Source organism: Mastomys coucha, unplaced genomic scaffold (genome assembly GCF_008632895.1).
Source record: "Mastomys coucha isolate ucsf_1 unplaced genomic scaffold, UCSF_Mcou_1 pScaffold18, whole genome shotgun sequence".
Classification (NCBI taxonomy): Eukaryota; Metazoa; Chordata; class Mammalia; order Rodentia; family Muridae; genus Mastomys; species Mastomys coucha.
This window is the reverse complement of record NW_022196900.1, coordinates 85,498,711-85,517,222: the sequence shown is the minus strand read 5'-3', so window position 1 is coordinate 85,517,222 and position 18,512 is coordinate 85,498,711. Positions and strand designations below refer to the sequence as shown.

At 49.9% G+C, this 18,512-nt stretch overlaps 2 protein-coding genes across 2 annotated transcripts in view; both read right to left on the bottom strand.

Moving 5' to 3' along the window:
• Positions 1–4,468, bottom strand: part of Tmem54 (transmembrane protein 54) — a 7,188-nt gene extending 2,720 nt beyond the window's left edge. The window contains exons 1-2 of the mRNA XM_031378748.1: positions 4,269–4,468; positions 1,551–1,744 (exon numbers count right to left, since the gene is read on the bottom strand). Of these exons, the coding sequence (XP_031234608.1) occupies positions 1,551–1,744; positions 4,269–4,284 (210 nt within the window). The 5' untranslated portion in view covers positions 4,285–4,468. The remainder of the gene's footprint in view (positions 1–1,550; positions 1,745–4,268) is intronic.
• A 4,655-nt stretch (positions 4,469–9,123) lies between these two features.
• Positions 9,124–18,512, bottom strand: part of Rnf19b (ring finger protein 19B) — a 38,967-nt gene continuing 29,578 nt past the window's right edge. Inside the window, exon 11 of the mRNA XM_031378746.1 lies at positions 9,124–9,352. Coding sequence (XP_031234606.1) covers positions 9,139–9,352 — 214 coding nt within the window. The 3' untranslated portion in view covers positions 9,124–9,138. The remainder of the gene's footprint in view (positions 9,353–18,512) is intronic.

The following is an 18,512-nucleotide window of genomic DNA, read 5'->3' as shown; positions in this document are numbered from 1 at the left end:
ACCAGGCTGGCCTCAAAGTCAGAAATCTGCCTGCCTCTGCCTCCCAAGTGCTGGGACTAAAGGCGTGCGCCACCACTGCCTGGCTAGAACTCAGAATCTTTAAGAGAGGGCTGAGGATGGAGCTTGCCTAGCATGTATGAAGCCAATGTTCAATCCTAAGTACCACAAAAGACAAAGAAACCTCTAAGAGCATCAAATTATCCCAGACTCTTAATGACCTAGTCCTGGCCTTCTCTGGTCTATCCTGGGCCACTCTCTTCCCTCATTGCACTGGACCTGGGCCCTCATGCCTACCCACAGAGCATCCTTTCTAAGACACCCTGCTCTTGAGTCCTAATGCTCCTCGATCTCCAGAGACAGGATTTCCTGTGCACCATTTAGCTCAGTGGCTGACCTCTAGGTCACTAGGGATCCATTTAGCCTATCTGCCTTCTTAGTGTCAATCTCTGTATTGGACACAGTGCCATGGGGGTATAGTGGTAGTGTTAATTCACTGTGCAGCCACAAGAAAGTACCTCAGCCCCTCTGGGCTGAGCCCCTCTCTGTAGGATGCGCTCACAGGAAGATAACCACATCCAAGAGAGTGGGGCGAATCCCCCAGTCATGGGCAGTCAGGAGTGGTTTACTGAGGAAAGGGACACAGCGGTGAATTGTTCCAGTCCAGAGCCTCCTGGAAGGTGGGCCACCTTCCATAGCACGGCACTCTTCCTATCATCAGAGCTTCCACAGATCAGAGCCTGGGCCACCCCACCCAAAGGCCACCACCAGGCTGTCAGAGCTTCCTTTTGTGAGCAGAGACCAACTCAGAGAGAGAAAAGTCCCTCAGGCAGGAGTCAGCAGGCCTCCCAGAGATGAACAAGACTACAGCCGCCTTAGCTGATAGGCAGAGAAGAGCTTTGGTACACCTAAGTATGCCAGACTCTTTCATTTATTCATTCATCAAACTGGTGGATGTCCGAGGATCACGACGGCCATCGATTATATCAAGTGGCTCATGTAGTCTCCTCTAATGCTGACCTCTGACTGTTTCTCACTCAGGGTCTCCAGAACAGATCTCAGCCGCTCCCGGCTCCACACATTTGCACCTGTCACACAGCCTGAACATGGAATGCCACCCCAGCACGCTTTCCTGCTAGCCAGTCCCAGCATGCCACATACTTGGGTTGTTAATTACAGTCCATTGGGAACACCTACGCATCCATAAATACCCAGCTCAGAGGTCTACTCCTCCATGAAACACTTATTGACCATCCCTAGCTAAGCGGATGTTCACTCTTTCTGTACCACCGTACCGTGAATAGCCCTGTGCCAGGTCCCCTCGCTTAAGCCCCTCCTATGGATGACTTCTTCAGATGCTCACAGGGAACCTCTGCTGTGCACGCATACTCTCGCCATCCCCATTTTACAGAGGACAGAACTGAGGCAGAGAGAGTTTGAGTGCCTGCACAGTTTGTATATGGTTATACCATATGTGGTACAGGGTTAGCACTTGGGGCTCTGACTGGTACCCAGTCCCCTCCCTCTTGCTGGCCTCCCAGCCAGGTCATTACCACAATGGCAGAGGTGACGGAGAGGATGTCGACCACGCAGTACTGTAGAACCACAGCATCACTGGTGGTGGCTACGAAGCGCAGCATGGTGCCATGGAGCACGGCGGCTGCGATGAAGCTCACATGGCCCAGCACTACCAGCACCAGACCCGTCTTCATCAGCACCTTTCGGAACTCATCCACATTCAGGCCACCTGCGGGGGACACAGGTCGAGATTGTGGTGAGGCGCTTCCTGCTGGGTGGTGTAGGACATCTGAGTCTCCCCGGCTTCTTGACTCTAAAAGCTTCATGGCTGGTGGTTAGTATGAGATTGGAGAAGCACACAGGTGATCCTTGTTAACTATAAGCACACTGTCCTTGTTAGCTGTTGTGTTCTGAATAGCAGGGATCTATCGTGATCCTCCCACTGAGCTGTCCCGCCATCCACTCAGCTGTTGCATAAATAAAAGCGTCCTGCACGCCTGTTCCATGCCATGCAGTACGATACCTATGAGCCCAGCAGGTATGGTCCAGGCCTTGAGGAGCCCGCACATTGGGCAGGAGTCAGGCCTTGCTCAGTAGTCAGTTTGGTAGATGGGGCCTGGCACACACACTACTTAATGTGCAGCTGCTAAATGGAGCTCTCAAGAGCTGTCTAGTCTCCACGTCTCTTCCTGGACAGGAAAAGAGCCCTTGTTTCTCAGTATGGACAAAGTCCATGGGTGAACAGGAAGTCTGGGACTCAGTGCAGGCTGCGCTTAACTGGGGCTGGGACCAGGAGGGACTCTGGCAACAAACACACTTTCTGAGTGGCCAAGGCCTATCTCATTCACATAGTAGGAGGCCAAGGTCTCTCTCGTTCACATAGTAGGAGGCTCTCCTTCTCTGAGCTGCTCTCTGCTCCAACATCCCACATGGCTCTTGGCCCTGCCAGGCGGACCCCACTCCCCCCCACCCCCAGGGAGGCTTCAGTTTAGCCAGTTCAGAGAAACTGGAAGAGTGTGGTTGGCCCTCAGCTAAGCAGAGCCCTTCCTTCCTGTGCTGCTCCCAATGGGCTCTGACTTAGAGACCCTCCGCATGTGGCAGATAAGTTTGGCCCTGTTCCCTATATGTGAGCTCTGTAGCTGAATGAAAACCAGAAACAGGGAAAGAATCATTAACGTGGACATTCTTGGGGGCAATTGCAGGGGGCCAAGGAGGCCAAGGGGGCTCATAATCCCTGTATTCAGGAGACTGAGGCTGGAGGATTGCTGCAAAGTCAGGACCAGCTTAGGTTACAGAATGAGGTTCTGACTAAAAAAGCATTGTTATTTTTTTATTTCAGTGGTGTAGCCATTGGTAAGTTGCCTATGTTCCAGTATAACTCCTCTCTCAAACTCTTGTAACCAACCCTAATTAAACTCAGTAACACACACACACACACACACACACACACACAGAGAGAGAGAGAGAGAGAGAGAGAGAGAGAGAGAGAGAGAGAGAGAGAGAGAGAGAGAGAGAGAGAGAGAGAGAGAGAGAGAGAGAGAGTAGAATTTTGGGAAGCAAGGAGAAGCCTGTCACAGATTCACTGTGGATCTGGTACCAGCCCCTCTCCTTCCCTCTGAATCCCGGATTCTTTCTGTGTAGATCCAGTTGGGGTTGCCTTAACTGGTCTGCGAGCTCTCCCCTAGCTTGCAGGCCCTGCGACTGTCATTGCTGCAGAGGACAGACCATGGGCTGGAAAGGCACGAGGAACTGGAATAGCCTCATGAAGATGAACAGCTGGCCAAACAGGATGAGGAATTGCAGCCTTGTTCCAGGGGCCTCCCGGGTCCCACCCTGTCCACCCACCCCATCCACCTACCCATCAGCCAGCAGCAACCCAGACACTACTGGGCTTTGGCTGGGCTCAAAAACAGCAGCATCTCTGGACCATGGTTTTGGTTAAACAAGAAGCTAGGGTTGGCCTTCTGCCCCAGTCAGAGAGCCCTATTTCTCAGTTCTTTTGCTGGGAGCGCTGGGCAGTGTGGCTGGCATGGTACTAAGCATTTATTAGCAGAAGGAAACTTCATCGTGGTCAAGAGATGGGTGCAACGGTCTTCAATTTACAAAAGAGAAATACGCATGGCTCCAAAGATGTGTGTGCTGAAGAGTGGGAACTTCTTAGATCCCAAACGGCAGGGTTTGCCCCGGGCGTGGGGGAGGGGCACACCAGTCTACTATGTCAACCATCCTGGTTGACTGGCCTTTCCCTCCAGCCTGGCTGGATGAGAGAGAGAAAGGTATGGAAATGGGACCTTTGTAAGGCTAAGGACCCGAGGTCCTGGACCCTAGACCTCCATCTCTTCATCCTCCAGCATCTCTTCTATCTGCAGATCCCGGAGCCTACCTAGCCTTGCCCCTTAGAAAAGAAGATAGAGCCAGGAAGTGGAGGTGCCACTGGCCACACCAAAACCAGGCTTACTCAGAGCTGGGTCTCACTGGCCCAAACCTGGAGTCCCCGGCTGCTTAGGAGATTGAGGTTCAAAGTTAGAGTGAGCTAAGTACTGAGTTCTGGGCTAGTCTCTGAGTAACTTCGCTGCCTGGAAATTTTTAAACTGGTGGTAGAGACCTTGCCTAAAGCAAATAAAATCCAGGCTCTTGTCACCCCCGCTTCGAAGGAAACTCAGGCTTGAGAGGAAAGTGACCTGAAACAAAGTTGGGTGAAGCAGGCGGCTTGGGTCCCCCCAGGAGTGAGTATCCCGTTTACCCCAGCTCACCCATGCGCAGACACATGTCGTCGATCCCAGCCAGTGGCCCCCCGCTGGCCTCAGCGAGGTCTCGCTCCCATCCTTCTCCTCCGCGGCCCTGCGCTCCTCTTCCCGCCCAAGCAGGCTCCTGGAGGCTCCCTTCCCTGCACCCCTCAGTCGCCCAGCCCGGCGCCCCGCGCGCGTTGCCGAGGCCGGTCGGACCGGCTGGGCGACCCCGGGACTGTGTGGCTGAGTCACGGCCCCGCCCCTGCCGCTGAGCCAGGCGCCGGGCGCGCCAGGCCACCCTTGTTCCCCCTCGCACGCCCATTCCACCGATGGACATTAAGGCTCCAAGGGATCTCCATCGGCCGTGCTGGGAAGTGGTGGTGTTAGCATGTGAGCAGCGATCATCTCGCGACCCCGGATGGTGGGGGGCGAGGGGACGGGACATGGGCACCTGCATCAAGATGGAAGCTGGGGAGTGAGCAGGAGCAACCAGGGGTCTGCTTTTAATCTGCTGTGTGACTTCAGGACAATCACTTTCCCACGCTAGGTCTTCCTTTCGCTGGGAGAGAGTGCCTCCTCGTCTCACTCTGGTCTTCCATGTTGAGCAAGATGCTTTTCCTTTTGTTCTTAGTGGTGGTGGGGTGAAGTCTCTGTTTGCTTCTTGGAAAATCAAGGGTAATAGTTCTTATCCCAGTCTGATATAAGAAAATGCAGCTTTAAAAAAAGAAAGAAAGAAAAAAAAAGAAAAACTACAGAGGTCAATGAGATGGATCAGTCAGTAAAGCCCCTTGCCACTAGCTGGATAACCCGAGTTCCATCCCTGGGACCCGCATGGGGAGGAGAGAACTGACTCCTGAAAGTTGTCTTCTGATCTCCACTGGAGCAGACTATGGCACTGACATACTACAGCACAAACATCACACACACATACACACACACACACACACACACACACACACACGCTCACACACCAGGGTCTCACTATGTAGTCCTAACTGTCCTGGAACTCACTGTGTAGACCAGACTGGTCTTGAACTCAGGGAGATCCTAGAATGTGGGGGCTGTCGAGTTGGCTCTGGGTTATACCAAGTGTTGGCTGGACACTTGATTCATTACAGAGTCCCTGCTGCAGACAGGAGTCCTGCTCTCCTCCTTCGGGTTCAGATAGCTGGACACTCACATAGGACTGCTTAGCGAGAAGTGGTGAATAACCACGTGGAAAGCTCCCACCCACTTCTCTGCTGAGCATTCTGCCCTGGCCATAGCGCAGCATCTCCCTGGACCACTGAGGTCTTCGCAGCAGGTGTAACTGGTCCATTCTGTACCACATCCTTTCTGTACCCCATCAGTACAGTCTCCATGGATGAGGCTGTCCTGATGTCTACACGTTCCCAGAGCCTGGACCCAGGTGTCTGGTGACTGTGTGCCCGTAGTGTCACCTGTAGTAACACCTTCTGTTGTGCCTTGTGTCACCCGGATCAGCACAGCCAGCTTCTGGAGTTTGGAAAACACGTTAGCAGCAGGGGATGGAGCTGAAGCCCCAGGCACTGTGGGACAACCACAGGTCAGGCAGATGGCTCTGGTCACGCCCAGCAGGTGGGTAGATGGGCTTTCTTATCAGCTGACTTCTGAAGGGGACATTGTGTAATGGGTGAAGGATAAGGACCCAGGATGGCTGGAAGGGAAGATGGAGGCAGGTCGTTAAGCCATTTGCTGGCGCCTTCCCTAGAGGGCATTAAATGTTACGATGTCCATGGGCGTCCTTTAGCAGTCACTTGGCCAGCTGTTAACCCTATTGCAAATGGCTACACGCTCATAATTGTAGGCCAGAAACTCTATTTTTGGGTCTTTATCCTGCAAGAGATGTGACTGTGGTGATGTTTGTGGATGTGGGGGGCTGCTCCTAGTAGAAGCAGGGGACCAGAGTGGTAATGGTGGCGAGGGCCTGAAGAAGGGCAGGGAGACTGTCAGCTCCTTGCTTTATACATGCATACCTTGTTGCAATATTACATGAAACATTGTTGCGATCTTACGTGAAACATTGTTGCAATCTTACATAAAACATTTATTTATGTCTTGCTTTTGTTGAAATCCGGCACACATCGCTCAACCCCTAAGGTACCAATAGCTCTCAAATGACAGAGCCTGCCTTTCAGGGCTTCCCTGGGGAGTGCTTGTGCTCACTGCTGTGCTGAGGACAAATCTCAGGGGTGGGAGTACATGGTGTGTCTCTGTCAGTGCAGGGCACGGAGGACAGCTTCTGGAATTGGGTTAGGGACTAGGCCCTTTAAATGTCTTTGTTAGGGCTGGAGAGATAGCTCTGTGGTTAAGACACTTGCTGCTCTTGCAGAGGGGCTGGGTTTTAACTCCCATCACCTAGACGGCAGTTCACAACCATCTTTAACTCCTGCTCTAGGGGATCCAATGCTCTTCTCTGGCGTTGGAGGGCACTGCATGCACGTGGAGTACATGAATGCATGAAAGTACATGTATATACACATGGTATCTTTGTGTCCCTAGAACAACAGAGTTATAGATAATTGTAAAATAGATATTTTACAGATAAGAAAAGTAAGAGTAAAGGTCTGCCCTTCGTTCTTACTACACACAGCACAGCGAGAGCCAAGGCTTGACTCCATGCCTGCCTGAGTGGCAGCTCCTGACTTCCGGGTGTCTAATGAAGGATGAAGACGACCATGGCCCCCACGACTGTGCCCAAGCCTGGTGCCTGGGAGTTGGGAAGACCACACAGCTCCATATGCTCCATTAGACTGTAATTTTCCAGCTATCAGCCAAGTTTAGCGACCCAAGGTTATCACCAGTTCTTTTCCGGTGACTAAAGTCCAGTCGCAGCACCATGTGACCCTTGCATCCGCCTAGCTCTCCGCACACTGTCTTACATTCAGGAAAAAGACAAAAAGACCAAAACAAAACAAAACAAAACAAAAAACCCCTCCAGACCAGAGTTCCAGTTCCTTGCCTTCCACCAGCTTCCTGTGGCCTGCTGGTGGATCACTGCTCCCTGGGCCTCAGTTTCCTGGTCAAATGGGATGGAAATGTGTGTTTCAGGCTCCCAGTCATTTCTGAGGCACTAATGACTTGAGAGGTGTAAAAGGTTGAAAGCAGGCCAGATAAACACGAAGAGCAATGTTCCCCCTTCCTGGAACATTGTACCAGGCGTGGCCCTGAGGATTTGCACTAGAGTCAGTGTTTCCAGGGTGTGACCTCCTGGTGGCAGTTCTGCTGGGGACATGGGTCCATGTGCAGCCCTTCCTCACCTTAATAACCGTCTTAGTGAGTTCTCTCATGGCAGAGACAAAATGCGTTACAACTTAAAGGAGGAAGGCTCTTAGGAGGTACAGCCTGGCAAGGTGAGGAAGCCATGGCAACAGGAGCCTAAGCAGGCAGGTCACGTGGCACCCACTGTCAGGAAGCAGAGAGAGATGAATACTTGTATTCAGCTTGCCAGCTCCTTTTTTTTGTTGTTGTTTTTGTTTTTGTTTTTCCAAGACAGGGTTTCTCTGTGGAGCCCCAGCTGCCCTGGAACTCACTCTGGACCAGGCTGGACTCAAACTCAGAAATCTGCCTGCCTCTGCCTCTCAAGTGCTGGGATTAAAGGCATGTGCCACCACCGCCCGGCTTTTTTTTTTTTTTTTTTTTTAAGACTGGCTCACATTATGTAGGTCAAGCTAGCCTCAAAACTCCTGATCCTCCTGCCTCAGCATCCCTGTGCCAGAATTATAGGCGTCACCAGCTTGTCTGCTTCTTAGATTATTTCCTATCTTTTACATTTCAGAGAGAGGAGGGGTAGGAGAAGGAAGTAAACAGAAAGCAGGAAAGCATTACAAAGGAAACAGAACTACCCACAATCCTCTGGGCTTCCCAAGGGATACACCACTCTCCCATGTTTTTTGTGTATGTGTTTCTTTCCTTCTCTGACTCAGACCACCTGGCTCTACCTCCATCATCTCTTGATACTGCTCTCTCTATCCCAGACAGGAATCTGTCCTGATGTCCAGCTCTCCTGTGAACAACACTTCTTTGCCCTTCTTGACGTCTCAGTGGCCTTCCTCTGACTCCGCTGATGTCTGGAATGTCCCCTTGAAGTTCTGCTCAGCGACAGAGAGACCTCATATTGGTGTGCTAGTGTTCTCTGTCTTGTGGCGTGCGCGCATGTGTGTGTATGTGTGTGTGTGTGTGTGTATGTGATCTGAAGGTCAGCTCGGTTGTCCCAGTGAGGTGGGACATGTGGAAGGGTTTGCATGAATACTTGGGACATGTGATCTGCACATATAATGAAATCCAGAAAGCACTGTTTGAATGCCTCCCTTTCCTGACTCCTTCTGCGCTCCTCCAGCTCTGCTTCCTCAGTCCAGTGTGGCTTCAGCAGAGCCCCCACTCACAAGTGTCCCCTACTGCTGAATCCAAGCCAATCCTTTTGTGTTCCATTGATCACGGACCCACACTTGCACTTCTGTCCCACACATCTTTCCTGGGCACCCTTTTGGTTCCTTAGCAGGCTTCCCCAGTCCATGCTGACTTCCTGTCCTCCACACTCCTGTTTCCTTCCCTGTTCCTCCTCTCTGATGTATTTATTTCCTCTTTATTTGATGATTCTTTTTTTTTCCTTCTTGCTCTGGCCCAAAGATTTATTTATTATATGTAAGTACACTGTAGCTATCTTCAGACACACCAGAAGAGGACGACAGATCTCATTACGGGTGGTTGTGAGCCACCATGGGGTTGCTGGGATTGGAACTCAGGACCTTTGGGAAAGCATTCAGTGCTCTTAACGGCAGACCCACCTCTCCAGCCCCTATTTGATGATGCTGATACAGACCCACTGGCCTTACCATACCACGGGGGTGTCCCCAAGTCCCAGAAGCCCATCTGGTTACTTATCTCCCCAACATTGTCCTTCTCTGTCATGTGGTGGCATCATATGTCCCTCGGCAAAAGCCTGGGCGACCTCTACTCTTCTGTGAACACTGTCACCGGCTCCAGTTCCTGCTGGGTTATGCTGTTTCCTCTGCCTCTGCTGCTCATGCCCCTGTTCACCTGGCGTCCCTTCCTCTCCACTCAGCTTCTCACAGTCCTGAGCAATCTCCCTGAAAGTATGAATCAAAGTCAGGCATTGTGCTACACACCTATAATCCCACCATGCAGGAAACCAAGGAAGGAGGACTCAAAGCTCCAGGCCACTGTAGACTAAACAGCAAAATTCTGTCTCAAGTCATAAATAGGTAAATAAATAAACCCATTCTTCTGCTCAAAACTAGCAACATGAAAGAAATTGGGCTGTGTGGATTGGAGAGATGGCTCAGCTGTTAAGAGCACTGGCTGCTACTCCAGAGGACCCAGGTTTGATTCCCAGCACCTACATTGTAGTTCACTATCATCTGTAACTCCAGCTCCAAGGGATTTGATGCCCTCTTCTGACCTCGTTGGGCACTAGGCATATAGGTGGTGCACAGACATGTATGTAGGCAAAACACCTTATATACACATAAAATAACAAAGAAATGAGCATAGTAAATAAATAAAAAGAGAGAAACTAAGGGACTGGGTAGCCCAGAAGTTAAGAGTCTTGCAGGGGACTTGAGCTCATTTCTTCACACCCAATGTCAGATAACTCACAACTGCGTGCATAGAACTCCAGTTCCAGAGGATCTGGCACCCTCTTCTGGCCTCCTCAGGCCACTGGACTTACATGCACATACCCACCAACACGCATATTGAATAATAAATACAATCTTTTAAAAAATTAGCAGCTGGGCAGTGGTGGCGCACGCCTTTAATCCCAGCACCTGGGAGGCAGAGGCAGGCGGATTTCTGAGTTTGAGGCCAGCCTGGTCTACAGAGTGAGTTCCAGGACAACCAGAGCTGCACAGAGAAACCCTGTCTTGAAAAACAAAAACAAACAAAATTCAGGAAGACTTACTGAATGGAAAGCTATGCAACTCTGTTAGGATGGCTATCCCTCCCAGACCGACCCACATGCTCAGTCCATGTCCAAATCGCAGCCGCAGACACTGACGAGGAGATCCTACAATTTATGTAGAAATGCGAAAGGTCCAGAGCAGCCGCAACAATGTTGGGAGCTCAGACTTTCTAATTTCCTGTAAAGTCCTCAAGACGACAATGCATTGGCAGGAGGATATTAGTACCGATGCGGGGAGGGAAAGGGGGAGGAACCAGAAATGCACACAATAATTCGACCCCACAGATACAAATCTCCAATTGATTTTTTTTCTCCCTACTGAAATAGGTAAAGCTGTGGACTCTATCCCAGCACCACAATAAGCAAACTAACAAAACAAAATACAAAAACAAACATCAGTAAAAGAAATCCCCATGTCATTTGATGTAGTCCATGCAGGGTAGTGAGCCAGGGCTTGGGGGAGTGTAGTTCTGCTGGGCCAGCGAGATGGTTCAGCGTGTAAATACACTTGCCACCCAGGATGATAGAACTGCAATTATAAAAAACCGTAACTGATTTCCACATGTGTGCCGTGGCAAGCACACTGGTGCGCACACACACACACACACACACACACACACACACACACACACACACGTTAAAGGAACAAATGGCTGGTGAGGTGGCACAATGGGTCAGTGTGCTTGCAGCCAAGCCTAAGGAAGGACCTGAGTATGACCCCTGAGACCCACATGGTGGAAGAGATAATTGACCCCTTTGACTTGTCTCTGCATGCATGCCAAGATACATGAGTATCCACATACGTACACAAACACGGGTCAATAAATACATACATAAATAAATGTGATTTTTGTTTAAATGCCTCTGCCTTTTGCTGTTTCTCAATCCTATCTTCCCTGAATTTTTAAAATCTCTTTGCAGTGCCAGGAATCAAACCTGGAGCCTTGTGCATACAAGGGAAACCCCATACCACTGAGTCACACCCTCAGTGTACTGCTCCAGTTAACCCCAGACAGCCACTGTCTCGATGCATCCAGGAAATCCACGCTGTCTTTTCTGCTTAGAAACCACAGGAGAAAGCAGTCTGTATTTTCTTGGAATTTTAAAATAGTTCAGAATTTCTGCTAATTGCTCCAGCTTTGTTTTATGTAGCTTTTCCCCCTTTACATTGTGTGTGTGTGTGTGTGTGTGTGTGCGCGCGCGCGCGCGCGCGCGCGCGCATTTGCCATAGCCCATGTGTAGAGACCAGAGGACAGTTTGCAGGAGTTGGATCTCTCCTTCCATCATGTGGGTCCTGGGCTTTGGTGGCAAGCTCCTCTGCCTGCTGATTCGTCTCACAACCCACAGTTGTGTTCTGTAGCCTTGCAACTCCCAGAGTGTAATCCCAGAGCGATATTACACGTGCCTCAGACACAGGAACCTGCAAGGCTACGGCCTATTATCCCATCTTCTCTTCTAGGAATTTTACATTTTCTCAGTCAACTAGATTTTTAGTTGTCCTCCACTCCCCTGAGCAGAAAAGAGACCATAGGCAACCTCTCTGTCTAAGGTCATCTCTCTTTCTTCTTAGGACAAGAGACCCACACATCTCTCTCCTCTTTCATGCATGCTCTCTCCTCCTCTCCCTCTCCCTCTCTTTCTGTTTGCCTCTCCATCTCTCTCTGTCTCTGTCTCTCCGTCTCTGTCTCTCTTTCTGTCTCTCTCTTTGTCTCTCTGTCTCCCTCTCTCTGTCTCTCACTGTGTCTCTGTCTCTTTCCCTCTGTCTCTCTCTCCCTCTCTCCCTCTCTCTCTCTCTGTTTGCCTCTCTGTCTCTCTCTTTTTCTCTCTGTCTCTGTCTCTCTTCCCCTCTGTCTCTCTGTCTCTGCCTCTTTGCTATTATGCACTCGCACTCGCTCTCTCTCTCTCTCTCTCTGCTCTGCTCTGTTTAAGTCTTTTCCATTAAAAGACAAGCACAGAGCAGAGAGAAGCTGTCTCCTCCTCCTCAACGCCCACTCACTCCTCAGCAGAAGGAAGTCAATTTCTGTGCTGTCCTTTCCTGAAGTTGCTCTCTGGAAACTTTCCACTTACTCTCAAATCCATCCTCAACCTATAAGCCCAGTCCCCTGTGCCAGCTGCCCTGCCCGAGCCCTTGCCTACTTGGTTCCCATGATGCTCTTGTTCTGGTTCTTCCCCAACACTGGCTGCTCCCTCCCCTGTCTCTTGTTGATTTCCTCTCTCAGGACACTGCTGAGGGAAGGGTTTCAGGCGTCATGTTTTGTGAATGGTCTCCTAGTTGACATTGTCTGGGCCAGTTTGTGGGTAGCAATTCCTGTGCCCTAATACAGGGCCTGTGCTGTGGTTTTAATGTGTCTCCAAAACACATGTTGTATTTGAGGCCAGCCTGGTCTACAGAGTGAGTTCCAGGATAGCCAGGGCTACACGGAGAAACCTCCATCTTGAAAAACCAAAAATACATGATCATGTTTCTTGCCCCTTCTACCTTCTACCATGAGACAGCACAGTAAGGAAAGTTGGTCTGGGACATAGCTCACTTGGTAAAGTACTTGTGGAGCATACTTGAAGGCCTGGGTTGGATCTCCACATAATCTGGGTGTGGCACTGCATATCTGCAATCCCCGAACTCAGGAGATAGGGGCAAAAAGATCAGTTATCCTTGGCTGTATAACGAGGTCAGGGCTAGCCTGGGCTACATATCAAAAGATAGAAAGGAGAGAGGAGGAGAGGAGGGGAAGAGAGACAGAGAAAGAGAGAGGAAGAAGGGGAGGGGGAGGAGAGAAGAAGTTGGAGAGGGGGAAGGAGGGGAAGAGGGAGGGGGAGAGAGAGGGAAGAAAGGGAGACGGAGGAGAAGACACCATGGAATTTCCACCCTTCGGAAGTGTAATAAGCAAATCCTTTCCTCTTATTTTTGTAGGTATTTTTTCAGACTCAGGTCCTGTGTTATAGCAGCAGCAAACAGATTAAGCCCAGAATAGATGAGCTGTCAGCATCCCTTTAGCAATGAACTGGCTTCCTCAAAGACAGAGGCAGAGCAGAGGGCGGAGCCTATGTCTAGGGGCGGCTCCACCTGCCGCACATGCGCAGACCTCAAAGCGAAGCTGAGCGGCATCTCCTGAGCAGGTTTGAAGGACGGCCAGTTTTCCGGAGCTGCTAGTCTTTCTGTGACTGTCAGTTTCTGTGCTGCTACAGTTCAGGCCTCAGGACTCAATCACACAGTGTGAGCACCTTCACGGATTTTCACGCCCTCCACCCACGAAGCCCTCTCTCAGTTTACTCAGCCAGGTCAAAGGCGCTGAGCTTGGAACCTGCTCTTTTCAGGTCTGGCCCTGGGACCCTGGCCTTGGGACCTCTCAGAGCCCTGCGATCCACATCTGTTTCATATACACTTTGTAGGCATAGCCTGGAGGTGATTCTACAAAATGTGGTCGGGGGAGTCTGTGCTTTGTCTATGGAGCCCTGAAGCAAGCCTGGGGTGAGCCTGGGGTGAGCCTGGGGTGAGCCTGGGGGGATCCTGGGGGGAGCCAGGTGCCGCTGGAGCTGGACTTAACCTTAGCTACAGAGTCGAGCCCAAGCAGCCAAGGAAACTGAAGTTGGTGGTTGGCAAAAGATCATAAACTTCATCCTAGTCCTCCCACTGAAATAGTTCCAGAAAAAAATCTAAATCCAACTAGTTTGTGAAGTGAGGGAGTTTAGTGGCAAGCCGATAGAACTGGGGTGCAGTACAGTGATAGACCATGTACCTAGTGTGCAGAGAGCTCTGGAATCAGTCCCTGGCCACAGCAACAACAAGAAAATGGGCACACACAGGCATATGGAATTCTAACTGCAACCCGTGTCGCCACAGCCAGGAAGCAGGTAATTGAACGCTTGAACCCTGAGCTTAGCCGTCACTGCTGGTGACTGAGCCGACATTGAAACGCAGCAGGAGTGGCCCATGGCTGCCACAAGGGAACCAAGAGCCAAGCACACATATGACATATGGCCTGTCTCACTAATAAATATATATATCTATATCTATAGATATATAGATATAGATATATATTAGTGTATATATATGTATATATATATACACACATATATATACATGTATACACACACACACACATATATATGTATATATATATATATTATATGCATGCATTTGGTAGACCTGATTTGTATGCAGATCCTGGCTGCACAGGAGCCAGGGAAACAGTGTCGAACCCTTCACCGAGGGAGTGGTCCTGTGAATGCTAAAAGCCAACTGACCACATCTGTTATGTGTCCGTTTGGCTGATTCAAGACCTGAATCTCATCAGTTATGTCTGTCTGGTGATATTCATTCCAAACCGGGTATAACTCTGTTTTGGCAATCTCTAACCTAGAAGACTGATCTGTCAGTTTTACCGTGCCACAATTGATACACTTTACAATGCCAGGGGAAAGATGCCCGGGTGGAGAGAAACAGGTTGATACCTAACTAGAAACCCATGCACAACAGAACACAGAAGGAAACCGGAAGCCCCCAGAGTCATTTCTCAGCTTTGCCTAAGTCAGCAGCTCACATCTCCTGTCTCCCAGCCTCGTCCTTTTCCACAGCCAGCAGCTCAGCTGGGTGAAGTCATCAGACAGAGTGACCTGTATCTCACTCTTCATTCCTAAAGCAACTGAGCCTTCCATGGCTTAGTCTTCAGGATGTGTGTGTGTGTGTGTGCCTGTTTATGTGTATACACATTCACATGTATGCAGAGGCCAGAGGTCAATGTCCCAGAGGTCACGTACCTTCCTCTAATACTGCCCTCTGTCTTACTTTTTAAAACAGGGAGTCTTCACTGAACCTTAAGACTGCTGATTTGGCCGGGCAGTGGTGGCGCACGCCTTTAATCCCAGCACCTGGGAGGCAGAGGCAGGTGGATTTCTGAGTTTGAGGCCAGCCTGGTCTACAGAGTGAGTTCCAGGACAGCCAGGGCTACACAGAGAAACCCTGTCTATAAAAACCAAAAAAAAAAAAAGAAAAAAAAAAAAAGATTGCTGATTTGTCTAGACTGGCTGACTTGTTTCCTCCAGAGATCTTCCTCTTTCCCGTGTTTGGGGTTCCAGACCAGTGCTACCATGTTTGGTTTTTACATGGGTGCTGAGGACTTACACTTTGGTCCTCCTGCTGTTTAACAAGCACTTCATCCACTTTGTGGTCTCCAGAGTCCCTTAGGACACTTACTCCAGAAGTGCTGGTCACTCCTGTGCATCCCAGACCGACTCCCTCCTGCCAGTGACCAGCTGCTGCTCCAGGACTGTTTTCCTGGATGACCAGGACCAATCACGCTGTCTCAGCTACAGGTTCAGTGGAAGAGGAAACTAGATTAGCCCTAAAATTCCCAGTTCAGCACACTCAAGTGTTTGCCCAGGTACAAGTGGTAGTTTAAAACAAACACCAACCACACCAACCAAGGTCATAGGGAAAAGGGGCAAACACAATTGTGAGTGGATTACTGAGGTTCAATGTGTTCCATTATCACACACATATCCAATGGCTCCTAGGCTCATACATCTGATGATCAAAGAAACAGCACCCAGGGCTGGAGAGATGGCTCACTGGTTAAAAGCACAGGTAGCAAGCCAGACGGGGAGGCACAAGCCTTTAATCCCAGCACTGAGGAGGTAGAGACAGGTGATTCTCTATGAGTTCAAAGCCAGCCTGGTCTACATAATAAGTTCATATAAACAAGCCCTGCTTTTTTTTTTCGTTTTTGTTTTTGTTTTTTGAGACAGGGTTTCTCTGTGTAGCCCCGGCTGTCCTGGAACTCACTCTGTAGACCAGGCTGGCTTCGAACTCAGAAAACTGCCTGCCTCTGCCTCCCAAGTGCTGGGACTAAAGGCGTGCGCCACCACCACCCGGTGATCCCGTGGGTCTTAGATCAGACTCCTCTTGGCATGTGGGAGGTCACATAATGAGTAAATTTAGTGAATCTGTGCATAATCATGATGGTAGTGCTTATCGTGAGAGTGAAAGGCCAGGATGCTGGCCGGGCACTGTTGCAGACATTTAAAACTGGGAAAGAGGCTCAGTCAACATTTGCCCAAGGTCAAAAGCCACTTAAATGGCTGGGACTGGAATTGACCAGCTCCAGAGACTAGCCTCTTAGGCACTAAACTGTGTGTGTGTGTGTGTGTGTGTGTGCATATAAACATGAGCATGTGTGGATGTATTTGTGTGTAGATGTGTATGTACACATGTATTCCTGTGTGTACGTGTACTTGTATGTATGTGTGTGTATGTCTATATGTTTGAGTGTGTAGTTGTGTGTATGTGGAAGCCAGAGGCCACTGTCATATGTCTTCTTTGGTCATGCTCCATCTTATTTTAATTTTTATGAATTTTCATCTTTCGTGTGTGTGTGAGGCTGAGCACAGGTGCCAAGCACATGTGTGGAGGTTCTGGGGCAACGTTTGGGAGCTGAGTCTCCCCTTCCACTATTGAATCCCAGAGATCAAATTCAGGTCATCAGGTTTGGGGTAAACACCTGTGCACACTGGGCTGCCTTACTAGCCCTCTCCCTATTGTCCAAGACAGAGGCTCATTGATTCAGGTAGACCGCTGGACACCGGGTTCCTGGGACTCACCTGTTCCCAGGCACTGGGGTTAGAGATGTGCCACCCTGATGACTGACTCTTATGTGCATTCTGAGGATCTACACTCAGGTTCTTGGTTTGAGTGACAGGCACTTTCCTCTCTGAGCCATCCCCCAAGCTCCACTTCTCACTGTTCCCCAACTATGCTGCTGCTTCCTCTTCCCCCTCCTCTCTCTTCTTTTTCTTTCTTCCTTCCTCTTCCCTCCTCTTCTTTCTTGAAAAACAACAAAAAAACAAAAAAATCCAACCAAAACGAAACCAAACCAACCTACCAACCAACCAACCAAAACCAAACCAACCAAAACCAAGTATGCAGGGCTGGGATGTGACTTGGTTACAGTGCTTGCTCAACATGCACAGGCCCTGGGCTCAACCCCAGCACTCCACCCCAGTACAAGTCACCGCAGGATAACCAATTCATATGGCTCTCACTGAACACTCAGTGGTAAGGGATGAACAGGGAACTCTTGCTTCATTTTAGAGCGGGTACTGCCATGTGCCAGGCATTAAAACCCAGGGTTAGACATTCCTTCGATTTCTAGATCCTGTCCCCTATCCTCCCAAACCTGTTTTGTCCCTTGATTTAGATGTCTGCCACTTCCTATGAGGCCAGAGACCTAAAGAGTGATGTGTTCAGAGATGTAGGTGCAGACTAGACTTGAGCAGAGCTGAAGAGGCCAGGCAACCTAGAAGCAGGACAGAGGGACGTGTGATTGCCTTGTTTACTGCTTCTTGGGCTGGAGGAAGCAGGTCTGTGGGCAACCTTCATTCCCAGCAACCACATGATGGCCATCAGTACAGCTACAGTGTACTCATATACATAAAACAAATCTTTTTTTAAAAAAGATTTATTTATTATACGTAAGTACACTGTAGCTGACTTCAGACGCACCAGAAGAGGGCATCAGATCTCATTACGGATGGTTGTGAGCCACCAGTGAACTCAGGACCTTCGGTAGAGCAGTCAGTGCTCTTACCTGCTGAGCCATCTCACCAGCCCATAAACAAATCTTTTGGGGTCACAGCATCAGGAAGGTTGAGAACCACTGGTCTTGCAGGCATGAGATCCTGGGTTCAGTCACCAGCAGTGTGTAAAGCCTGGTGGATGGCTCAGTAATCCCAGCACCGAGGAGACAGGAAGATCAGTTCAAAGTCATCCTTGGGTGCACAGGAAGTTGGAAGCCAGCGGAGGTTACAGGAGAACCCGTCCCTTCCCAAATGCTTTAGACTTGTCATTTTCTGGGCAAAGGCGAGTCTGGACTTTGCTTTGTCGTTTTAACCATAATAGCTTTCACTCTGAGCCAGTGGGAAGAGTCTAGTAGCTTCTGAATCTACAGGAACTGCGAGAAGACCACAGAATAGCAATGCGAATTAGACCCAGGCCCTGGTTCCCTTTCTTAACTGACCCATTGACAAAGTGCCAGAGTCATGTGGCTTTATGACAGGAGTTGCTGCTTTGGGTCTGGGTGCTGGCAACCTTAGGTCTGTGCTGGAAGCTGGAGGCCAGAAGCAGGGATCTGCTACTTGCTTTCAGCAGCCCAGGGTCTTGTGGTCTTTGGTTTTCCCTGATTCCCAGGTCACTCCAATCTCTCTTCCATGTCTACTCTGTGAATATATCTGATATCTGTTCCCCATTTTTTTTGTATGTGTGATCTGGGGATCAAACCCACCAGGCCTTGTACATTAGGTACATGTTCTGTGAACGACATCTCCAGCCCCCA